We start from the raw sequence: 23054 nt of genomic DNA, 5'->3' as shown, positions 1-23054 counted from the left end.
TTCTTCCCTTTCCGTGAGACTAGGAAGAGTCGTGGCACCAGCAGTTTTCGGTTGCGGCTTGGGGCTGACTGCGGGCAGCCGGGTTGTTGAGACATATGTAAGGTATGCCTTGAGAGAAATATGGAACTTTGGAATGCGCAGGATCGCAATTCTCTTTTTTCGATGATGATGATGAAGGCCACCTTGATACCTTGCCGTAGGTAACCAAGGTAGGAGGCTGAAGCGGGCTTGTCAGTAGCATGCACATGAGAAGTGTGCTTCTCAGAGCAGTCAAATCGAATGGGATGAACCGCAGCCTCATTGAAGGCAAAATTTGAAGAGGAGGTGCCTTTCTGAGCACCTCACCTGGCTGAGGGAAGGACAAGCGGGACCACGGCGTAGTGCGGCAGCACATTGGCGACACCGAACGACTGCTTTAGGATGGAAGGTTCGGGACGGCAGGTGCTGCATCATATACTGCATGGATGAATGGAAGGCCGGATGAACGAACTATCAAAACGCCGAAAAGTACCTACCAGGCGAGGCTCTGTTGAGGCATTGCAGTGCATGATGGTCAGTGTCGACCGAGCCTGCCTCAACTGAGTCCCATCCCTGCAAAATTGACGAAGTACTTTCCAAACGCAGGCAGCGACCGGGGAGGGTGGGGCCGCCTTCACTGTCCACCGGGCACAGCAGGTACCTCCCCAAAGTGCCTGAGGTGCGGTTGCCACAGTACCAAAAGTAAACCACGCGCCCCCAATTAACGCGTCGCGCCTGCCTCCAACATGACATCAATAAAAAAAAGGCACCACTGATAAGATAAGGCGGCAAGCGCACTTGCCTACCTCCCCCGGTGAGTTAAGGAAAGGTGAGGTAGGTACCTTCCAACGGCCCTGGATCAGGGTCCTTCCATGGGCATCTTCAGCGATCACGAAGTCGAGAAGGCAGAAAGAACCTCGCCTTTTTTTCCTCGTCGTCGCACCTACCAAAAGAACATCCCCCACATCACAGCTTAGGACAACGACGGTTTGGGGTTGCCTGGCAGGCACGATCCGACAACTCCATCCGTCTTCTCCTGTGCACCTTCCTTCTCGTCGCTCTTTCCATCCGTCATCTCTCCTCGCCATTTCCGTCCGTTGGTCGCCCCTCCTTTTTCTCTTCCGTCCACCTCTTCTGCCAGCGCCTATTTATTACCCTTCCACATCGGCAAGCCACCGTCTAGGTTTTGGAGGTACCGCTTGGGAGACTTGGCTATTGCAGACAATCCCACAGCCTGCAGCGCAACCTCAATTTCTGGACCAACAGATGTTGCAGCACCGCGCCACCCCAGAGTGCACCTACACCTGGCTGCCTTCTGCAGGTCGCCTCATTTGACACTGCCTGCACACCACTGCGTCCACCTCTGCGCGACCGGGACGACAAAAATGGCTGACGGCCCCGTCGCTGCCACCGACGAGGCTCTTCGCGCTGCTGCCGAAGAGCTTCTCAAAGCCCAAGACGAACACGACTTTGAACTCGCCATCGCCCACTCCCTCGAAGACGGTCCCGACGACGCCCACACGAGCCCCGCAGAGAAGCAGGAAGCTTGGAAGAAGGTCGAAGCTTCGCAGAAAAAGGTCGAGGATAAGAAGCGACAGAAGCAAAGCTTGGAGAAGTCTTTACAGGCGGCCAAGAAAGCGGCCGAGAACGCACGCAACCCTTCGAGCAAGAAGAACGGCAAGATGGATACGTTCCCGATCGATATCAACGGCTGGGGAGGTATGTGTTTCTCCTCTTGTTTCTCAATCTGCTCTCGGACATACCTATCATCACCGCACTGGTTGCCGCCGCGATGTAGGCAACTGTCTCGGAGAGGGCCTGTTTCACTTCATTCTTGCTAGCTCGAAAACCTCTGCTTCGCATCCGAAGCCATCATCACTTCACTTTCTGCCAGGCCTCCTTTATGGCCAATCCCTTTCTTTCCACTATCCTATACATTCTATTCTTTCGCAATATATAAGAACTTCACAGACTGACTTGTTGCAGCCACGTATCCGTATAGGACGCCGAATGCCGCCAGCTCCTCGACGGTTCAAAGCATTCCGAGGACCCCTTGGGACATGGGCAGCTCAGGTTATGCACAGCCTTGCCCTGCTGGCAGCTCCTTCACCCCGCAGTTTTTCGGCAACGATGGTGGTCGATCTACGCCCTCCAACAACAAGAGATCGCATGGATCTACCTCGTTCGACTATTCTAGTCAGGGTCGCAACAAGGCTCCGCGCACTAACGATGCGTCGGCGGACGTCATCGACCTTACGGGGTAAGTAGTCATCTCAGCCTAGCATCAAGGATGAGAATACAGACCGTGAAGAAGGAAGACAAGGCTAATCAGTGCCAGGGACGATGACTCGATCAACGCATCCGTCTCGCGCTCGAGACAGCAATACCACCAGCAAAGACACCAACGGCCCTCAGCGGCGAGCAGCTTTCAGGGTGGCCCAGCAGATATGTTGTCTGGTGGCTCGGCGTTCGGATCAAGCCCCATCCCCCCCGATTTGGACTTCCAGTCCGGCTTTGACCAGTTTACGAGCCAGTATTTGAACGGCTTCCCTGACGCGGGCCCAGCCTACAATCAGATGAACAACTTTGCAGGTTCTTCATCCCGAGCAAGCGCTACACCCAATCCCGGCTTCGATTCCATGCCCTCCATGCCCGGAGCCTTCATCTCAGACGAGGAGGAGGATTATGAAAGCCCCTTCGTTTCAGCCAGCCAGTACCTCCGCGGACAAAGCCACCCTTACCAGCCCGCTCTCAGCACCGCTGAAGCCATCAGTAGAACTAGGAATTTCAACTTCATGGATCTGACTGACGGGTCGGGAAATCCCCTGGATGCTCGTGTTGCGTCAATCATGCAGGATATCCACGACGACCCTCGTAGATCCCGAGAAGAAGTCGAGGCGCTCTTGAAAAACGTGCACGCAGGCATGGATATCCCCGAGGAGGATCGTGAGGGAACACCGGATGCCATGAGATATCCTCTCTACGCTCACCAGAGAGTTGCTCTCACTTGGATGAAGCGTCAAGAGAACGGAACCAACAAGGGAGGCATTCTTGCCGACGACATGGGCCTGGGAAAGACGATCTCTGTCCTGTCCTTGCTGGTATCTCATAAGGCAGAGTCCGGCCCCAAGGTATGTGCTCGTCTTTTGATCTGAACTTTTCACCCTGCTGACCTGATTTCAATAGACGACCCTCATCGTGGCCCCACTCTCTCTCATTCGGCAGTGGGAAGAGGAGATCAAAAAGAAGATCAAGTCGGACGATGCCCTTTCGGTTTTTGTGTTCCACAACCAGCAAAGGATGAAGGCAACGGAGCTCATGAAGTACGATGTCGTCTTGACTACTTACGGAACTTTGGTATCCGACAAGAAGAAGCTGGCAAACTGGTGGAAGGATCTGAACGGGCGCCAAGCCAACACCAAGACGGATCCTAGTCTCGCCAGCGCAGTCTCCTTCTTCCACCCCAATCATTCGATGTTCTACCGTGTGGTTCTGGACGAGAGTCAGATGATCAAGAACCACAAGGCGCAGTCATCTAACGCGGCTGCTGCGCTGCAAAGCAAGTACCGCTGGTGCCTGTCAGGAACTCCGATGATGAATGGCGTCGACGAGCTCTACTCGCTGTACAATTTCCTCAAGATCAAGCCGTACTGCGAGTGGACGGCGTTCCGCAGGGCTTTCGGAGTACTCTTTGGCAAGAAAGGCGACCCCAAGGCCCAGGCGATGCGCAACCTCCAAGTTCTCCTGAAGGCAACACTCTTGCGACGCACAAAGACCTCCGAGATTGACGGAAAGCCCATCTTGCAACTGCCCGAGAAGAAAGAGGAGGTTGTGTACGCCGAGTTGGACGAAGACGAGCGTCAGTACTACACGGATCTGGAGACCAAATCCCAAGTGCAGATCAACAAATACCTTCGCAAGGGTACTCTGGGCAAGCACTACTCACACGTTCTTGTGCTGCTGCTTCGTCTGCGCCAGACTTGCTGCCACCCTCACCTTCTTCTTGACTCGGATGAGGCGGTTCCTGACGTGGATGATGGGATGCTGGAGCGCGTGAAGCAACTTTCTCCTGCAGTCGTTCTTCGACTCACTGAGAAGTCTCGCGCTCTCGATAACGCCAACGCCGACGCTATTGACGAAGGCTTTGAGTGTCCCATCTGCTACGATATAATGCCGGATCCTACCATTCCCCTTCCGTGTGGTCATGAGCTTTGCGCTGGCTGCCTGAAGCAGCACGTTGACAACGCCAGACGCGACAACATTCGGAACGGTGAGGAAAACGGCCACGTTAAGTGCGCTGTCTGCAGAGGCCCGCTCGATCCGCAAAACATCATCACCTTCTCAGCGTTCAAGAAGGTTCACATGCCTGATGAGAATAGCGGAAGTTCAGAAGAGGGTGAAGAGTCTGACGGCTCTGTTTGGAGCGACGATGAAGAAGATGAAGACGCCGAGGACGCCGAGGACGCCGAGGACGCCGACAAGAACGGCAACCTCAAAGACTTTGTCGTCGGCGACGACATCTACGATAAGATTAGTGATGATGACGACGATAGCTCGTCCGCCGGCCCACATGCCACTCCGGAGCCGAAACGCAAGGCGTCTAAGAAGAAGGGCAAGAAGAAGATTACATCTCCTAGTAAGGAGGACAAGAAGAGATTGAAGAAGATCAAGGGTACCATGTTGCATTCTCTCCGCAAAGACGCCAAGAAGAACGCTACTGCCTGGCGAGATTACACCAAGTACCTCAGCCACCACTGGCTCAGCTCGGCCAAGGCAAGGGCTTGCATGGGTCTTCTGCGCCGGATCCAGGAGACTGGCGAGAAGACCATTGTGTTCTCTCAATGGACCATGTTGCTGGATCTTCTCGAGGTGGCCATGAAGAAGGACGGCCTCAACATTAAGCATTGCCGCTACACGGGCGAGATGACCATGGCCCAGCGCGACAACGCCGCTTTCGATTTCACGACCGACCCTAGAATCAAAGTCATGCTGGTCTCGCTGCGAGCTGGAAATGCTGGTCTCAACCTCGTTGCCGCTTCCAACGTCGTGATCATGGATCCATTCTGGAACCCCTACATTGAGATGCAGGCTATTGACCGAGCACATCGTATAGGTCAACAGAAGCCCGTCAAGGTCTACCGCATCCTGACCCAGCAGACGGTCGAGGACCGTATTGTGCAGCTTCAAGAGAAGAAGCGCGAGACCGTTGATGCTGCTTTAGATGAGCGCGAGGGTGCCAAGTTGGCCGGCCTGAGCTTGACGGAACTGCGTTTCCTGTTCAACCTCTAAGCAAACACCCGCAGTGCACCATGCCACACGCAAGAACCATGTTCACGCAGTATCCGACAAAATTCGCTTTCCGCCCATCCTGTTTGCGCTATGAGCGCCGTCTCTTATTCCTTGGTACCGTATCTGGAGTCCGGCAGAGGAGGAAAAGGCCATGTTTATGGAATGTCACCTGGGAGGTTTACGATTCTTACGACTTTTTTTCATCATTTGCATTACTACATGGGCTTGGCTGGCATAGGAAGGCATGGGAAGGAACACGGTCGTACAGGAGACGCTTCACAGCGGGATACCAGGTAGATCCGATAGAGATCAATTGCTAAAAGACCTTTCACACTGCATAGGTCCAGTGATAGTGGCGTCAAAAGTCACAAAACGCACTTATACGAATCATGGGTGCTCATGAATCGAGAACTCTTGGTGAAGGTAACTTTGTTTTATTTTACTACTGCGAGATCTAGCAGCGCGACGTAAAGATGTTCTGACGATGTGTCAGGTGTTATACAAACCGTTCATGTAACGCCTGCTTTATCGCATTATTTGTCTATTGAAACTATCCTCCCAATAGTGACTGTGCCGAGAGCACCGCCGTGGGAAACGTAGAGGCAGAGGCCGAGGAAACCCCAATTTTTTTTATCAATGCCTTGAGCTAATCCAGAAGGTCGTCGATGCTATGGCAGTCGTCGTTGTCGTCGATTCTGGCTAGCATCCTAGAAAGCCCCTGAAAGGTGTAAGGGCAGTCCCACAGGTAGCCCTCAGGTGAGGGTAAAGAGTAGTCCTCTGCCAAAGGTGACGAGCAGTCCCCTGGTGAGTTCGAGGAGTAGTCCCCTGCTGAGGCCGAAGAATAGTCCTCTAGTGGGGGTAAGCGATAGTCCTCCGGTGAAGGTATGTAATCCTCTGGTGAAGTAGCCATGGCCGCCTAGGCCGCAGAACTGGCCAAGTCGCTGGACTGGACGACGGCGTTGACGATGTGCGGGATCTGCATGGGCTCCGCGGGGCCGTAGGGGGACCACTTCCAGCGCTGTATTTTGGACTTTTGGTCCGCGGTGCGCCAGGCCGCGCCGACGTTGAGGATCGGTCTCTCGTCGGCGTCGTCGAGGATGTCGAAGCGGACCTCGCGGTTCTCGGTGTCGATGTCCCTGATGGCGGTGCCGCGGATGGATTTGGTCCACTCCGGGCGGGCGGGTCCCGAAGGCGACGGCGCTTGGGGAGGAGGGATGAGGGACATGGACCAGTCTGTCAGGGCGTGGGTGGCTGCGTCGGTGAGGTAGTCCTTCAAGGCGGAGAAGCTCGGGTAGGGGTCGCGGGAGGGCGGATAGGAACCCTGGAGGGTATTGGGCGGCTCGGCGGCGTTTGGAAGCAGCTGGACTTGGAATTGGGTTGTTGTCAGGGGCGTAAGGAAGGTGCGGCCACGGATCTGCAGGCGGCACGTGGCGTTCAGGATGAGCTCGAGTTGAAAATCGGCTGGGGCGGTTGTGATCTGGTTGGCGAGGGCTTGTGACGCGCTGGGGCGGACGGAAGAGCCGCCGGAGCTGTTGCGTAGATCTGCTGTCGGGTAAGGCGGGGTGTTGAGGATGAAGTTGGCAGCGCCAACGCCGGCCTGGCGGAACACGTTGGTGAGGTCACCGGAGAACCGTGTGACTTGTTCTATCGCGCGGTCATGAAGTATCTTGGCCACGATGGGGCGGAGAAGATGATATTGGTTTTGCGTCTGGTTGCGGCGCTGGTGAGGCGGTGTCGGTCGTAAGCGTTGAAGTTCATTAAGTCTATGAGCGTGACTTAGGAAGATGTGCAGGCTCAGGTGCGTCGCTTCTGCAAGTGTGTTGTCTGGATGGTCCTCGGCCTTATTGGCGATGTCTTCGAGGTTCTCAAGTTCGAGGGTGAGGCTTGGGCCGGAGGCTGGATTGAATGTGATGGCGGAATGGCTCGCGCGGACACCGTAGGAAGCGAGTGAGTGCGCTTCACGGTGCAGTTCGTGCCAAAGCTCCTGGGCAAAGATGGTGTTGCGCGCTTCGAGAACACGGTCTTGGAGCAGGGCAGTATCTGGCACGGATGTGCCGAAGGCGAGACGACCCGTTGTCTTGCCTGATCTGCCGATTGTGACGCCGAGACGTTGGCAGCCAGCACCGACCCTGCCGTGTTGAAGCATTGCCGAACCGTCATCACCACGCCGTAAAGGGGCGAGACTGCTATTCCTGAACTCGGGTGACGCTTCTGAGAATCCGAACCTCACGCCCAGCGTTTGCTTCTCCGCCGGCAATCTGCACATTGACCACCCAGCCTGGCGCACCGCCAGGATCTCTCCCCAGTACTTTTCTTCGCGCTCGACCTCCTTGCTCAAGTGGCTAGCTGCCTTATCCGCCGACTCCTTTGTAGTGTTGATATCGATCAGGGCCCAGCCTAATGAGACGTCGCGGTTGTCCTTTGCTTTCTCGGCGTCGCGCTGTTTCTGCTCGTCGTTGTCTTCGCGCTTGGCGATCCCGAGGCTGCCGATGCCTACCCAGTCTCGCAGCTGGGCTGAAAGGGTAGTACCGGCTTGGGCAGGGCTCTCTTTCGAAAGAAGTAATGAGATGAAATCGAGTGCCATGAGCGCGGAGTTGTTGGCGGCACTGTAAAACGGTTGTCAGCACAAAATCTTCCAGGCAAAAGAGTACACCGACGCACTCGATATTTCTCAGCACTTCATTGCGCGCGGCGTTGGCGTCGGCTGGCTCCTCCTCGTCCTCGTTACTGTCCGCCATGGCAGTGTCCTCCTCCTCCTTAACGTCGGCGACACCATTCTTGCGGTCCTCAATTTCTTGCTTCAGGCTTTCTTCCGTGACGTTGCGAAAGCCGCGCTCTGATTGTACGCGCGCGATGAATTCGGCAAGGTTCTTAGGCTTGCGACCGCCTGTCGGGGTTGGTTGCAGGGAGGAGAAGGGCATTGAGCTGCCCGACGCCATGGTGGGCAGTTTCTCGGTTGATTGATCGAAGACGGTCGGCTCGGTATATCGTGTACGGAGGAGGTCAGGTCAGGTTTTGCGTGCTAGCATGTTGCATCAAGGTTGCTGGTATTGGTGAGGCTGTGTTGCAAGGCTGGAGTTGGCTGTTGGAAGTCGCTACGGATTGGCTGGGGTGACCGTGATGGCCGTAGCTCCACAGAGCTTCTGGCCAATCAATCGGGCATGTCCTCGGTCAGGCGCGCCTTCACACCGGTGCCTCACCGAAGCACGTATCGATAAGACCAAATCAAACGTCACTGGGGTTATCATCAAGGCTTTCATCCCGTCGACGAGGTTCTCGTATCAACTAAGCAAGCAGGCTGGATAACACAGAGATTCAGGCTAGAATACCTCGCCGTCAGATCCGCGTTGGTGGGCTATGGCGTGAAGCAGAGGTGAAAGCTGGCACTCGGCGGCATTGTGGGAAGGCTTCAAACTGCGAGATGATTGAATACTGAATATCATGACTTGTGGTTGCACATGGGCAATTGAAGACTGAGGTCGAATGACTTGTCACTCGATGCCGTCGTTGCGGATTCAGAGTGTTCGCTTTCACTTCGGAGGCTTATCCCTGCATCCCCGCCAGCGCCTGGTCCTCCGCTGTTTGGGCTGGCATCTCTAGCCAGACGTCTTGAATGCATACTTAGACGGCTGCCGACGCCATTTATCTGATCAAGAATGACATGCAATTCGCGACATGAGGTTGCGTAATAATGTAGATTAAGAGACTCTGGAATGGTGTTGATTTGTTCTGATGAAGAAGGGTTTAGGGTCAGAGAATCTGTCAATAAGACCTCCCTCCACAGTCGCGGAGCCGCGCTCAGCAAAATCACTGGATTCAGCGGCAGCAATGACCGACTGCGCTTGACCCTGGACTGCTAGCGCGTTTGGCGAGCCCCGCACTGGACTGGAGCTGGATGGAGGGGCAGTCTGAGTCGACGCTGGCGACAAGTCTGGACCTGGTAATAGTGGTGGATAAGGGTGGAAGCAGCCCAGAATAAGCCCGAGATGGGAGCAAGCCGAAGGAACCTTGTTTGGCGTTAAAACCCCTCACTCAATAAAAAAGAGCGAGAAAAAAGAGCATTGCCAGCCAGTTGCAGTATTTCCCTCACCAATGAGTGTGACTCGAAATCGGTTGACACAGCTATTCATGTGATGGATTCATTCGCCCTCAGTCAATCATTGAGCGATTAACAGCCAGCACCTCAGGCGCTGCAGATTTCCATTTCTTTTCTAGGACAGACAGCAGGCCGGCCTGCTTTCAAGACACAGAACGTCAGCGAGGATCCTTCTGCAACGAAGGGCTCAGCTAAAGATAATCCCCTGTCGGCGGGCTGACCAGTAACACGGCCTCCCGTGCCTGATTCAGCGACGCAAAAGGTTTCCATAGGCCGGTTGTGACGCCGGGCCCTGCAAATGTGACGACGCTCTGCGGTCTCTGCGGCCTCGGCGGCGACTTTGCTGGGCTTGGCCGGAGCTCCCCCGCGCCACGATAAGCGATAAGAGCTCTCAGCCCACAACGTCACTGCCCTGATGCTGGCTTAGCGGGTGTCTTCTCAGGTAGGTGTGGCATCTGTTGGGAGGGGTTGAGGTGCGGCGCCTGGTGCTTGCGCCGTTGCGGTGGTGCATCGGGGAGGGGCTGTCAGGTTGTGTTTTTTTTTTTTTCTTCTGCTTTGTTGTATGTTATTTTTTCGAGGTGCCAGCCCACGTTGCGACTCAAGCTGCTCTGCTCTCTGCATGCTCCAACCGTTTGGTGTCCATCATTCCCCGCCATAAAACATCCAAGGGCGCGCGCGCTATTATTATCCTGCCCTGGGAACCGACTTGTGTTTTGTGGTTTTGGGTTCGACCGGTCGTTATTTCTGCGCGCCCTCCCGAGCCAAAAACAACCTGAACCCCAAGCCGAGCCAAGTGTGTCTCGCAGCTTCCCTTCGCCCTGCTCCGAGAGTTCCAGTTCCAGGTGCAAGCCCAAGCCCCTCAACCAAAGAAAAAAGGTACATACCTCCCGCATAGCTTCCAACCACCTCGCAGCTTCCAAGCTCTTGGCACCTACCCAAGGTACCTTTCCATACCTCTCGCCTGCTCGCAAGTCAGTTCATGATCGTTGAACACTCCGCCCCCCTCCCTACCTCTGCCTGCGTTCCCCTAGTTTTGCGCACGGCCAGCCAACTTGCACCACCATCCCTTGGACATATTATACCACCATACTCGTACAAATATCCTCTAAGCCGACGTCGACTGACTGTCTTTCTCTAAAGGGTCTCCCTCCCCGTTTCCCTAGTTGACTCCGGAGTCCCGACAACCTACGAAACACTCCGTCCTCGACGTGCAAAACCATGGCCGCCAAGAAGAAGATCGCCATCATGACCTCGGGAGGTGACTCCCCGGGCATGAACGGCGTAGTCAGAGCCGTTGTCCGAACAGCAATCCACATGGGCTGCGATCCCTACTGCGTCTACGATGGATATGAGGGCCTGGTCCAGGGCGGCGACCAGATCCGCAAGGCTGCTTGGGGAGATGTGCGCAACTACCTTGGACAGGGCGGTACCTTGATTGGAACTCGCCGCTGCATGGCCTTCTACGAGCGTCCCGGACGATTGACTGCCGCGAAGAACATGATCCTCAACGGAATTGATGCCCTGATCATCTGCGGTGGTGACGGCTCCTTGACTGGTGCTGACAAGTTCCGTGCCGAATGGCCCTCCCTGGTTGAGGAGCTTATCTCGTCCGGCCAGCTTAAGAAGGAGCAGGTCGAGCCTTACAAGAACCTCAACATTGTTGGTCTGGTCGGATCCATTGACAACGACATGTCAGGCACCGATGCCACTATCGGCTGCTACTCGGCCCTCGAGCGCATCTGCGAGATGGTCGACTACATCGAGGCCACGGCCTCTTCCCACTCCCGAGCTTTCGTTATCGAAGTCATGGGCCGCCATTGTGGTTGGCTGGCACTCATGGCCGGTGTTGCTACGGGTGCTGACTTTATCTTCATCCCTGAAAAGCCTAGGGAGGAGAACTGGGAGGAAGAGATGTGCGAAATCGTGAAGAGGGTGAGCATGTCCAGAGGCCGGTACTGCTGAACAAGCTAACACACCCCAGCACCGAAGCTTCGGCAAGCGCAAGACCATCGTCATCATCGCTGAGGGCGCCAAGGACAGCAATGGCAAGAAGATCACGGCAGAGATGGTCAAGGATTTGCTCGCGGACAAGGACGGGCTAGCTCTGGATACTCGTGTCACAACCCTTGGTCACGTCCAGCGTGGAGGTACCGCCGTTGCTTACGACAGAATGCTGGCGACGCTGCAGGGTGTCGAGGCCGTCAAGGCTGTTCTGGAAGCCACCCCCGAGACCGAGACTTGCTTCATCGCCATTACCGAGAACCAGATCGTTCGCAGGCCTCTCATGCAAGCCGTTCAGGACACCAAGACGGTCGCGCAGGCCGTTGAGGAGAAGGACTTTGACAAGGCCATGTCTCTTCGAGATGCCGAGTTTTCCGAGATGTTCAACTCATACAATTTGACGACAAACGTCAGAGTAGACGACCACCATCTTCCTGAGAAGGAGGTCCGTATTAATCATCCCAAAACAATGAGACTACGCTGACAATGGAGCAGAGAATGAAGATTGGATTCATCAACGTCGGCGCGCCAGCTGGTGGTATGAACGCTGCTGTTCGCGCTGGTGTCGCGTACTGCCTTTCCCGCGGCCACGAGCCCGTTGCTATTCACAACGGTTTTGCTGGTTTCGCAAGACATCACGGGGACAAGCCCGTTGGTGCCGTGAGACCCTTCGATTGGCTTGATGTTGATAGCTGGGCTAGCAGGGGAGGATCAGAGATTGGAACCAACAGAGAGCTTCCGTCCGAGTCCGGCATGGAGCTCATCGCCAACCTCATTGAGAAGTACGAGTTTGACGCTCTTTTCCTGGTTGGTGGCTTCGAGGCCTACCACGCCGTGTCACAGCTGCGGAAGGCCAGGGAGTTGTACCCCTCCCTGTGCATTCCAATGGTGCTCCTGCCTGCCACCATCTCCAACAATGTGCCCGGCTCCGAATACTCTCTTGGCTCCGACACTTGCTTGAACGAGCTGGTCCAGTACTGCGACAAAATCAAGCAGTCAGCGTCGGCAACTCGCCGCCGTGTCTTCGTTGTCGAGACCCAGGGCGGTAAGTCTGGGTACATTGCTACACTTGCTGGCCTTAGTGTCGGCGCAAGTGCTGTCTACACGCCAGAGGAGGGTATGGACCTTGAAATGCTGGCTGCGGACGTCCGTCACCTCCGCGATGTCTTTGCAAAGGACAAGGGCCAATCATCGTCCGGTCGCCTTATCCTTATCAACGAGAAGGCCGACGATGTCTTCAACGCCAAGCTCATCGCCGACATCATCCGCAAGGAAGCGCGCGGAAGATTTGAGTCCCGCGACAGCATCCCCGGACACGTCCAGCAGGGAGGAGTCCCGTCGCCGATGGACAGATGCCGCGCCGTCAGATTGGCCATCAAGTGCATGCAGCATCTCGAGGAGTTCCGGCCCAAGTCTCATAACAGGTGCAAGAGGGATCCCATGAGCGCCTCTGTCATTGGAATCAAGGGTGCCAGCGTCATCTTCACCCCGGTCCTCGATCTCGAGGACCACGACACGGATTGGAAGAACCGCCGTCCCAAGGACGCTCACTGGGCGCACATGATGGAGGTGGTTAACATGCTCTCCGGCAGACCCTCTCACCACAAGCCCGAGAGGAAACTCAGTGGCCTCAAGGCCAAGGACGTCAAGAGAGGCCTCGAGTAATGAGCAGTACGACATGATAGAGTAGAGAAAGCGGGGTGTTAATGCAGGAAAAACATGGGGAGCAACAGGTGTTGTTTTAACGGGCGTGTCGGGGTTCGGTCTTTGATTACCTAGGGAAACTTATGAAATGCATTTCTATTAGACTCCAGCCCGGATGACCCGCGACATTGCATTAAACATGCATGAGCTTTCAAAAGTGCATTCTTTCGACATGCTCAGCCCTCTCGTTTTCTCTGGTATTCGCAAGGTAGGTTGAAGGAGTCGAGTTCCACCGCAACGGCCTCAGTTCAATTCCTGGTCTCCTATTGGCTTGTTGAGCGAGCCAATCGGTGCTTTGTGGTAGGTCGTCATTCCGACGGTCTCTGAGCTTCTGAATCCCTACCTAACCTCTCACGCCCCTATCAACGTTCCCTCAATACATGTCGGTCAAGTGCTGGTCGCAGCCTCACTTGACTTGCAGCCAAAATGCCACACGATCCTGGCTCCGCGCGCCATGTGGATAAGAAAATGAAGATGGTAGGCCTTGGTCGCCTACGATGGTACTGCACACCCTGCGACAAACAGTGTCGGGACGAGAATGCTTTCAAACAGCACACTCTCTCCGAGTCCCACGTTCGCCGAATACAGAACATCGGCAACGTGAACGAGACTATCAACAACATCTCGCAACAGTTTCAGGCCGAGTTCCTGGATCAGTTGCGGACAAGCCACCGAGAGAAAAGCGTGCATTCGAACCGCTTTTACCAGACCTACATCGCCAACAAGCATCACACTCATCTTAACGCAACGCGTTGGCATTCGCTCACCGACTTCGTCAAGTTTCTCGGCCGCGAAGGGCTCTGCCGTGTAGAGGAGAAGGACGATGGCCTGTTCATCGCCTGGATCGACCGTTCGCCGGAAGCCCTTCGCCGAGCGGCGGACTCGAGGAAGAGAGACCAGGCTGAGGCAGCCGATCAGATGAGGGAGGAAGACTTGATCCAAGCACAGATCGCAAGGGCGCAAGCACAAACTAAGGTGACCGCCACGGCTGCCGCGCCCGAGTCTGCCTCCACGTCCATCGAACCCGGCCGTAGTGTCGGCTTTCAACTGCCAGCCAGTCGCGGCTCGAAAGAAGAGAGTAAAATGAGTCAAGGAAAGAAGTCCCTTAATGTTTTCTAGACAGCCAAGCAGCCGATGAAGAGGAAACGGACTGATTCACCAGTTTTCGTGGCTCCAACCTGACAGGCAGCCGTGAAAGAAGCACATACTATACAGCCTCAACCAAGTTGAGGAACGCCGGCCAGGGCAATATACTGCGGTCACGTCGCGGCCAGGTATGCCGCTTTGAGTTAGGGAGGTTTTCAGGAGGGAAGACGCACAGCAGGAGAGAACCGGGCTAGGACTGCCCTACATGCCCAGGCGATGTTTCTCAGCGATGGTAAAGTAATAAGTTCGAGGGCAGGCGGGCCGAACAATGACGCCATGTCGAGAGGCCGATAAGTCTATGTGTGAAGTGGTTGGAGTACCCAAGAGACACAACCCATTGCCCTTCTAGGTAGGCAGATATCCGGGTTGCATGAATACATTGTCCGATTGTCGGGAAAGACCACCTCAAACCTCAAGATATTCAATAGCTGTGAAACTGGAAAAGGTACTCACTCCCATATGCCGCGTAGTACGTTCGTCGTTAAAGCCACCAGCCTAGGGAGTAGGACAAAGCACTGGTGGCAAGCAATGCAACATATCTAAGGCCAGCATGTAGGAGCGTGGTAGGCTAGGACAGTGCTTCTATCTGCGTCAGCCTCTGTATAAAGCGGCATGAGCAGTAATTCTGGAACTGGAATTATGCCAAGCATGTGGCTCACCCAGCTCACCTTCCATCACCTCTCCTCCGGTCAAAGCAGCCACAGCTCGGGCTCTACACTAGAAACGAGCTTGAACAGCGGGGATTGTCGGGATGAATACTAAGGGGAACTTGCGAAATGTATTACGATTAAACCACGACTCGGATGAACCACGACGTCGCTTTAGACATGCATGCTAAGCTACACGCCACAAGCTTAGCACTTATCCTAGCCTTACAAAGAGCTGAACTTCGGACTGTAGTAAGCAAGCACCAGGATGTTGCTACGTCCTTCCCCTTTGAGGTTGGGCTTCCGTCCAATTGACCGGCCGGTCTGGAACTTGCTCTTTGAAGCCCCCATTTTCATAAAACAGGGTTATCCATCCACTCACCCGACTGATATCCCGAATTGCTACACTGGAAACTGTTGTGTAGCATTTCGGTTTTTGCTTTTAGCCTACTGTACTTGTCCAAGCACTCTTGCTCAGAAGCCATCCCAACACCTACAGCTCTCGAACCAGCATGAGACTGGGTTTCTCTCTGTGGTGGTCCTGGGACAGGGAGCTGAGCCCATGGTGCTTGTTTACGACGCTGCGCTGATGTCAGAAGCGAGCGCGACATTGGGAAGCGAGACAGCATCTGCTATTGGCTTAGCTACTGTGACTTTGTGAGGGGGCTTTGGCGCACCTTTGCTCGGGTATTGCAGAGGTTCGGGACTTGGCTATTCGTTGCCTCGACCCTTTCTGCGTGATATACAATACGCCCTTGCCTTGCATGTCGGCACTGACTCCTCGCTCGCCAGAGCGGGAGCGATCTTTCTTCTCTTTCTACTTCTCCGGGAACTCATAAACTACTTGAAGGGAGGAAAGTAAACGGAACGAAGAAGGTGATGCCATGGTTGAGAAGCTGTACGTGCTCCAAGTTCTACACCCTCGAAAAAGAAAAAAAAACCCCCAAGCGAATTTCTAATGTTGATGAAGACTGGTCATGTCCGTTTATATTGCGTCTTGAGATGTGTGCCGTAACCTTGTCCAAGCCCCAGCTGGCGTCGATGAAACGCTTTCAGTGTCGTATCCTCTCTCTCGCCAGACTTAAGTCCTCGTATGTGAAAGATGTACAGAGCGCATGCGACCAACCGTTCGCGCACGAGGGGGCTTGCGGATAGCGGCGGTGATCCTCCATCCTCCGGGGTGTGAAGTTTCCAGGCATCTTTCTCAGGATGTGTATACAACTTGCCAAACCGCCAGTGCGGTCGTTCACTTATTCCTGTTTTCCTACCTTTCGCAAAGAAACCCCGAACCACAAGGTCCAAGGTGGCCCGTTTCTTCCAGACGAGACGCCCTCCAGTCTCTCGCCGACGAGGTGGGCGATTGTGTGGACTTCCTCGATGAGTTTGACCACCTCGTCGTCGGTTTTAGCAGCTGTCTAGGAGGGTGTAGTTCTCTCTTCTTCTCATCGTGTCAAGGAGACGAGTAAAAGGGCTAACGAGCGGTACGCGGGATCTTGGGGCGTGATCCAGGAAAACAAGTGTCTTTCATCTTAAATTCTCAAAAAATGGTGTACCTCCATCCATGCCAGAATTATTGCGCAATCAGGTTTCGTGATAGCTCCCGTGATTGCATCAAATACCATGACAGCGCAGCAGCAGTGCCATTCATTTACCAGGCTGCCGGGCCATCGCCAACCGAACAGCATCTCGCCCAGAATGCTTGTCTTCACGACACACTCGTGGGCACTAAAAGATGACAAAAGTCCGAGCCGGAGTTGCATTTAAATCTCCAATCTCCCCCAACCTCTCGCGATCAATAATGGAGCAACGCCGATGGAACATGGGATACGAGAGCCAGGGAGCGGCGGGCGGGCGGGCCTAGAATGGGCTCTATCTCGCTTCTTTTCACTGCATACGTCCCCGTCGAGGTCTGCTGAAGCACTGCGTTGCAACCGTAACCCGCAAAAATCTCGACCGGCAAACCACCTGTCCGTGGGTTGGTTCATGGTTGCTTACTGAGCTTAGCCCCCGCTTCTGGCAGGGGTGTCGGCGAAGAGCCAGTTGATCCTTTCCTCTCGAGTGCCGGAGATATCAAAAACCTCGGGACCGAGATTGATGAAGATCTTGTCCAGATCTCTTGTTACAAAAAGACCGTGACTTACCACAGCCACAAATCGGATGTGGATAAACCACCCAGGTTTCGCAGGTTTTTTTTGCCCATACGAATCCTTCCAGCCCTGACTTGAGTAATCAAACAGCCCCCCCCCAAGGCTGGTTACATCAGCTACTTCGCTTCTGCACTACCTTGATTAATCGCAGCCAATGCCGAGCCTCGCCTTCGAGACCCCCCCTGATTGCCACCATTTGCTGGTCCAACGAGCCGAGCGCAGACGCGCCGGGGGTTGCAACGGGCAGACACTCGATGGTCGTCTTACGCTTACATTTGGGGGCTATCAAGTAGATGTCCGCCAGCTGGGAATGATAAAGACGGGACGTCGAAGAGGTCAAGTCAGTTGCAAGGATGCTCGTTAGGTGCGGGCGAGCGAATGCTTCGCCTTCTGGGCCACAGCCTAGGGCTAGCCCGCAGTAGTGCTGCTGCAGGTCGAGCAGGCGGGTGAGCTTTCCGCCTTGGGTCTCGGAGGGTATGGAGATGAGCGTTCGGTGTCTAGACCCTTGAATACCGTCAGTCCAATATCCCTGTAGGGAGATTGATAAACCCGGTCTCCCCCCCGGGTCGCGATCTCGTCCTTCATCTTCCATTATCTTCGTCTTCGTTGAAAGTCGGTCAACTACTAGGTCTGACTGAATGGAATCTCCGAGTACTCCGCAGCAGACTTCCACGCGATCTCGACTGTGAATCAAGCATCGCCCGGCTGCGGGGTGTTCTGTCGTTTCCGCCGCGTATTAAACACCGCCGGCATGGCGCGGCCGGTCTTGAAGATCGTCCTGGGGGCGATGCTTTTCTCTCCGGCAACGTGTCTCATGTCGTGGTGGACGGAGCTGAGCCCTCAGATTGCGATGCAAGATCCTACAACGCTCAAAATCCTCCATAGCGCGTGCAACAGCAACTCCACACCCATATTCCCCACGGACGGAAAGAATGCGTTCGACTTGCAGAAAACTCCTCGGAACGGTTCAGCCCTCGCCGGAGCGGGATGGTATGATACGGCACAGTTGCTGACGATGGTTTGTCTGAGCGGCGTCCGACCATGTGCTGCTACTTACTGACGCGTCGCAACAGGCATCGATTTTCTACCAGACAGAGGACGGGTCGATCGTCAACGGTTACTTTGAGTGCGACATGTCGACGGGCCTCTACGACAAGAAGGGAGAATACACCATCTCGTCTACAGCGAATGTGAAATCCATCCATGACGAGACGGGTCTCGCGGTCGAGCTGCTCGGTTCGGAAAACGGATATCGCGTATTCTTCCACGATGAGGACAGAAGGGTTAATGTCATGGCATACACGACCAAGGACGACTGGCGGTGGAAGGGCCGGATTTCTCAAGACCAAGCGAATTCGACGGTGCTGACCTCAACGCACTCGGGCCAGCTGAACATGTCTGTCGTCTTTCCCAAAGACGCCGAAACCCTCGAAATCTCGAGATACTTCAAAGATGAAACTTGGCATCTCGGTCCGTCTTATCGTGCCCGTTCTGTTCGCAGCAAAGTGCTAACATGCCCAAAGCTACATTGCCTCGGACTCTCACCAACGACACGCTGACGAATAACACCGACGCAGCCGACATCGTCGTCAACTTATCTCTCACGCCCGATCTCACGTTGACGGCCTGGCCGACAAACTTGACGCATTTGGTCGCCTCCGTCGACGGATCGTACGTGAGGAGTCTATTTTACCTCGGAACCGATTCCAAACTTCATCAAATTTCAAACGTCAACGGGGCATGGACGATGATGTCAGAGCAAGATGAACGGCTTTGGCCCGTGGCTGACGAGGCCGGAGGCGCGTTGACAGCGACGAACAACTTCGACACGAATGAAGTATGGCTTTGGTACCGCTCAAACGGCAGCTGGGTACAGCTTTACCACGGCACTGACGGCCTCTGGACACAAGCCAGCGTAGTTCCCAGCTTCAACGCGACGAAGACGGCCGAGAATGATCCGAACGGGACGTCGACGGCATCGAGCGCATCCGCCAAGCCGGCAGTCTTGTCCACTGGAGCTAAAGCTGGCATCGGAGTTGGAGTCACTGTGGGAGTTATTGGCTTTGCGGCAGTGGTGGCTCTGTTTTGTGTGCGGAAAAGACAGCAGCAAAGGGCCTTGGAAGAAGCGCGCCTGAAGGAAATCGAGGCTGCTAACGGACACACGTCTCCCGGGAATAGCCTCCAAGGATCCGGCGGGGTGGGGCCGTATACGGAGTACGGCAGCCCAGAGAATCCAACAGAGAAGCTCGGAACGCAAATACTGGAGGCCGATGCCACACAACCGCCACAAGAACTGGAAGTAGGCGAAGTGTATGAGCTTGTTGGAGAAGGACACCTAGGAGAGATGGATGCGACAGGGCAGAACGGTGCGAGGAGGAGCATTGGGGGCTGGAGAGAGGCGCAGGAGGAAAGGTAGCAAGGCCGTTAGCCGCACCGAACGAAGTACGAATAATGACCGCAATGAACAGATTCCTTAATCGGCCGTTTCCCCCGATGGTAAAGTGAGTGAAGGCGAACCCTTGACGGAAAGACTCGTTCGATGTCAAGGTAGCACCGGCTCGCCCGTCACCACCAACGCTTCGCGTAGATTGATTACGGCGATGGTGTTGCGTTCCTGAACCATGGCTTCCGCGGCTTTTGGGCCTGTTAGTTTCAGCTACCCGCCCATCACGAAGTTGACTTCAGCCCAGGGGCATGGGTCGAGAAAAAGGGGAAGTTCCCGCGCCTACCGAGCGCTAGAAAGATGTAGGGCTGGTCTGTTCCAGAAGCGTTGCTCATGTTCTTCTGACCAGAGGCCTCTATCGATTTCCTCACTGCGTGTACGGCGACAAGGCGACGCCGAGCTACGGCTGACGAAGCGGGCCATTTCTGACATTGGGGGCCTGTTGGTGTGGTGGATGGTGACCAGGGTGATTGTATGGAGCTTTCGTGCAGCTGGCCAATGAAGAAACGTAAAAGGCAATTGTGTCGTAGAAGCAGACATGGCATTCTCAAATAGTGACAGCCGGGCTGTGTCTCATGATGGTGTGGGAGGTCACCACCTGCGGGAGGAACTCGTGAACGAGCCGAATGATGTCCTGACTCTGTTCAGGGTCCCCCAGGATGTCGGCTCAGCCCAATCAGCAGTGGGTTCGCGGGCACCTCCTGGTCCATCATGGGTTGGGGCGATAGACGAGGGACATGGAGGGTCGAGAAAACAGATGGAAAGCGGCAAGATGGGCGTGTGATGTGCGGACGAAGGAGCTTGTCTTCGGTTCAGACCGTCGGGCTCGTTGACAGCTGGGCCGGTCCTGGCGATCAGGCTGGAGCTGGAACCACGATATCCTGGTCCGATCGGTGAAGACAGAACCCAACTGCGGAGTGTCTGGCAGCAAGCGGTGCGGACAAAGAGGCTATCGGCAGGTTTCTCTCGAGGCCGGTAAAATGTTGGTTCACTTGTCGCCGAAGTTGCGCATGTTGGGTGAGGTGCAATACTGCGCAGCTCCAGGCTGGTCAGGAGAGACGTAGAATGCGACTTAATGATGGAAAGCTTCTGTTTAGAACAGGGAAACCGGGGCCGGGATCAAGGTGAAGAGTCTATCCAGGGAGCATCCCCGGCAGTTGTCAGGATTCCTGAATTGGGTTTGAAGAGTGGAATTGGCCGAAGCGGCAGGTAAGGTGTGAAGGCAGGTACCTTAATATGCCAACTTACTCGCAACATGTCGCTGGATTTCTAGTGTCTCTGGTGCTGTCCCAAAGCTGCCTTGGCGTGTGGAAGGGAGCCACGAGAGTGGGCAGAGAGGAGGGGCATGGCCGACAGACGATGGAATGGCGACTTGCGAGCGGGAGACGCTGGTTGGTGTGGATGCAGAATTGCGTCAGTGTTTTTTTGGTGATGGGCCGGAGCAGAAGTTGACAGCGGGGGGGCTGGGCGAGGAGCTGTGAGTGGACGTGGAGGGGCAGGAGGGGGAGGGGAAGGGGAAGGCAGAGCAGCAGGCAGGTGGTCACTTCCTTAGCGTAAGACTAGTAGAGCACCGAGGTGAGCAAGCGACAGTGGAGAGACACAGACGGGAAGGAAGGAAGGAGGGAGCTCCGGGCTGCCTGCCTTCGTTCCATGTGACGAGAAAGTGAGAGCGAAGGAAAAAAAGTTGGAAACCACGACCTCACCTCACACAGCGAACGGGATCCACTTTTCCAATCGTCTTAGCTTCTTCCCGCTCTTTCCTTTCCACTTCCACGATTAGGACGGCAGGGCAGGACGGACCACACTCACGCACGACCTGACGCTGGACTCGACTCCCCTCCCCGTCCCTCCCTCACTGCCCCCCCTGTTTCATCGGCTTCCCAGTAATAGCAACAACATAATAAGGACTAAGGATCTAAATCAGGTCTTTCGCGCAGGTGAACCAGCTTCATGCGCCGGGCAGCACGCAAGACGAGCTCTTTTTCAGGGACACGAGGCTCCATTGTCCCAAACCTGGGGTGGCATTGAAGATGTAAGATGGAACGCTGGTGGAAGCAGCCGGACAGGCTGTTGAGAGACGTGGAAGTTGACAACGAGTACGCAGTAGAACTTCAATACCCATCTAAGGCATTTTACTTGGATATCCATATGTCATATGCAGTATGCCGTATGCTGTCTGCTGCATGCTTTTGTCGTCTGCCTGTCGTGTGTCATCACAAGTACCAAACATCTTCCCTCGTCCATTCAGAATCCTGAATTCGAGCCGCCAACAGCTGGTGGAAACTCGAGCTGGACCTCGGACTGGCCTTTTCTTTCTATTTGCGCCCTGCCTGTGCCTGCTGCCGCAGCGTCTAGACCTGCAAGTCACAAGTCAGGACCCTGTTCATTGGGCAGCCGGGAGATCGGTGAGAGTAGCAGCGCCCATTTGCCTGTTGCGCAACGGACCTTCGTCAGGGCCCAAGAGGCGAACAAGCACTCAGCCTGCACCGCCGCCAGTGCCCAAGTGGATGCCTCGAATGCATCCAAGTGGATGATGAGGTGAATCGACGAGATTGCCTCGAGTCTTCTCTGCATCTTCTGCGCCTTTCCGCTGCCTACCGCCGTCGTGGTGCCCGTCGTCCTCTCGGCTTCTCTCGCTCTGCCCGTCATCCACCGCAGCAGCAACCTCACTCTGCCTCTGCTGCTCCCAAGTGCAACCTTGCTTAAACTTCGTTGCTTTTGTTTGGCCCAACCCGCCACAGCCTGCATCATTGACTCCTAGTTCCAGATTGCTGGAGCCTTCTGCCGTCCGCCCGTCCTCGTTCTTGCTTCATCTGACTGGGCAGGCAGCCTTCGGTGCAGCAGATCCGCCCGTAGGGCTTCCTTCCCGTCCAACGAACCCAAACCCAAACAAACACAGGCCTATCCGTAAGGCGCAATCTGTTGAATCACTCGAGAGTCCATCGTGCCTCCTCGCTCCTCGGCACTCACTCATCCAAACAGCACAACGCTGCCCAAAATCCGGGGCCTCAACACCACACCCTCGATCGGCTTTGCGACGACATCCCTACCGTCCCGCTACCCGCAGCAACATAGACAAAACGTCGGGAACACCCCTGCTCAGTGACAGCAGACAGCGGTTCACCGCGCGGCGCACGCCCACAGTTGGAAGAAGTGGACAGAACCTACGAGCCAGCATCCAGCAACCTAACAAGCCCGCAAGCCAGGCCGCTGCATCGCGCAAACCCGGCCAGCCCCTCCCATTTTCATCACTGCCCTCTTCTTCCTGTTCCCGCCCACCTCACCACCACTCAACACCACTCCCTCCTCACTCACTCACTCCCGCCAGTCCGTCCCTCCCAGTCCTGGTCTTAGTCCCAGCCCTGGTTCGGTTCACGTCCACATCCACATCCACGGCCCCCTCCATCATCCACCTTCCACCCATCCTCCCCTCCAGCCCAAGTCCCAAGTCCCAAGTCCCCCACGAACGGACGGCACACGCAGCCTGCTTCTCCTGCCGGTCTATATCACCTGTCGGTTGCCTTTATTACATACCACCTACCTACATACGCACTTACATACAT

General features: G+C 55.3%; 5 protein-coding genes across 5 annotated transcripts; 4 read left to right on the top strand and 1 right to left on the bottom strand.

Moving 5' to 3' along the window:
• Positions 1-1403: 1403 nt before the first annotated feature.
• On the top strand, positions 1404-5307 carry CGCA056_v012069 (putative ATP-dependent helicase; the record flags this gene model as incomplete). Its single annotated transcript, XM_037327313.1, has 4 exons — positions 1404-1737; positions 2005-2278; positions 2357-3149; positions 3205-5307. The coding sequence occupies 4 exons, from the start codon at positions 1404-1406 to the stop codon at positions 5305-5307; spliced, it is 3504 nt and encodes a 1167-aa protein (XP_037173817.1).
• A 646-nt stretch (positions 5308-5953) lies between these two features.
• On the bottom strand, positions 5954-8246 carry srb4 (Mediator of RNA polymerase II transcription subunit 17; the record flags this gene model as incomplete). Its single annotated transcript, XM_037327312.1, has 3 exons — positions 5954-6156; positions 6238-7913; positions 7969-8246. The coding sequence occupies 3 exons, from the start codon at positions 8244-8246 to the stop codon at positions 5954-5956; spliced, it is 2157 nt and encodes a 718-aa protein (XP_037173816.1).
• Positions 8247-10621: 2375 nt separating this feature from the next.
• On the top strand, positions 10622-13069 carry pfkA (ATP-dependent 6-phosphofructokinase; the record flags this gene model as incomplete). The annotated part of the gene is made up of 3 exons (XM_037327311.1): positions 10622-11335; positions 11385-11849; positions 11900-13069. 3 exons carry the CDS (start codon positions 10622-10624, stop codon positions 13067-13069), a joined length of 2349 nt encoding a protein of 782 aa, XP_037173819.1.
• A 465-nt stretch (positions 13070-13534) lies between these two features.
• On the top strand, positions 13535-14227 carry CGCA056_v012066 (KIN17-like protein; the record flags this gene model as incomplete). Its single annotated transcript, XM_037327310.1, has 1 exon — positions 13535-14227. The coding sequence occupies one exon, from the start codon at positions 13535-13537 to the stop codon at positions 14225-14227; it is 693 nt and encodes a 230-aa protein (XP_037173818.1).
• Positions 14228-17799: 3572 nt separating this feature from the next.
• CGCA056_v012065 (uncharacterized protein) lies at positions 17800-19464 on the top strand (the record flags this gene model as incomplete). The annotated part of the gene is made up of 3 exons (XM_037327309.1): positions 17800-18066; positions 18122-18518; positions 18572-19464. 3 exons carry the CDS (start codon positions 17800-17802, stop codon positions 19462-19464), a joined length of 1557 nt encoding a protein of 518 aa, XP_037173821.1.
• Positions 19465-23054: the final 3590 nt, after the last annotated feature.

The sequence above is a fragment of the Colletotrichum aenigma genome (genome assembly GCF_013390185.1).
Source record: "Colletotrichum aenigma strain Cg56 chromosome Unknown KSG_Cg56_contig08, whole genome shotgun sequence".
Classification (NCBI taxonomy): domain Eukaryota; kingdom Fungi; phylum Ascomycota; class Sordariomycetes; order Glomerellales; family Glomerellaceae; genus Colletotrichum; species Colletotrichum aenigma.
The sequence above is the reverse complement of the archived record's forward strand: the minus strand, read 5'-3'. Positions and strand labels throughout refer to the sequence as shown.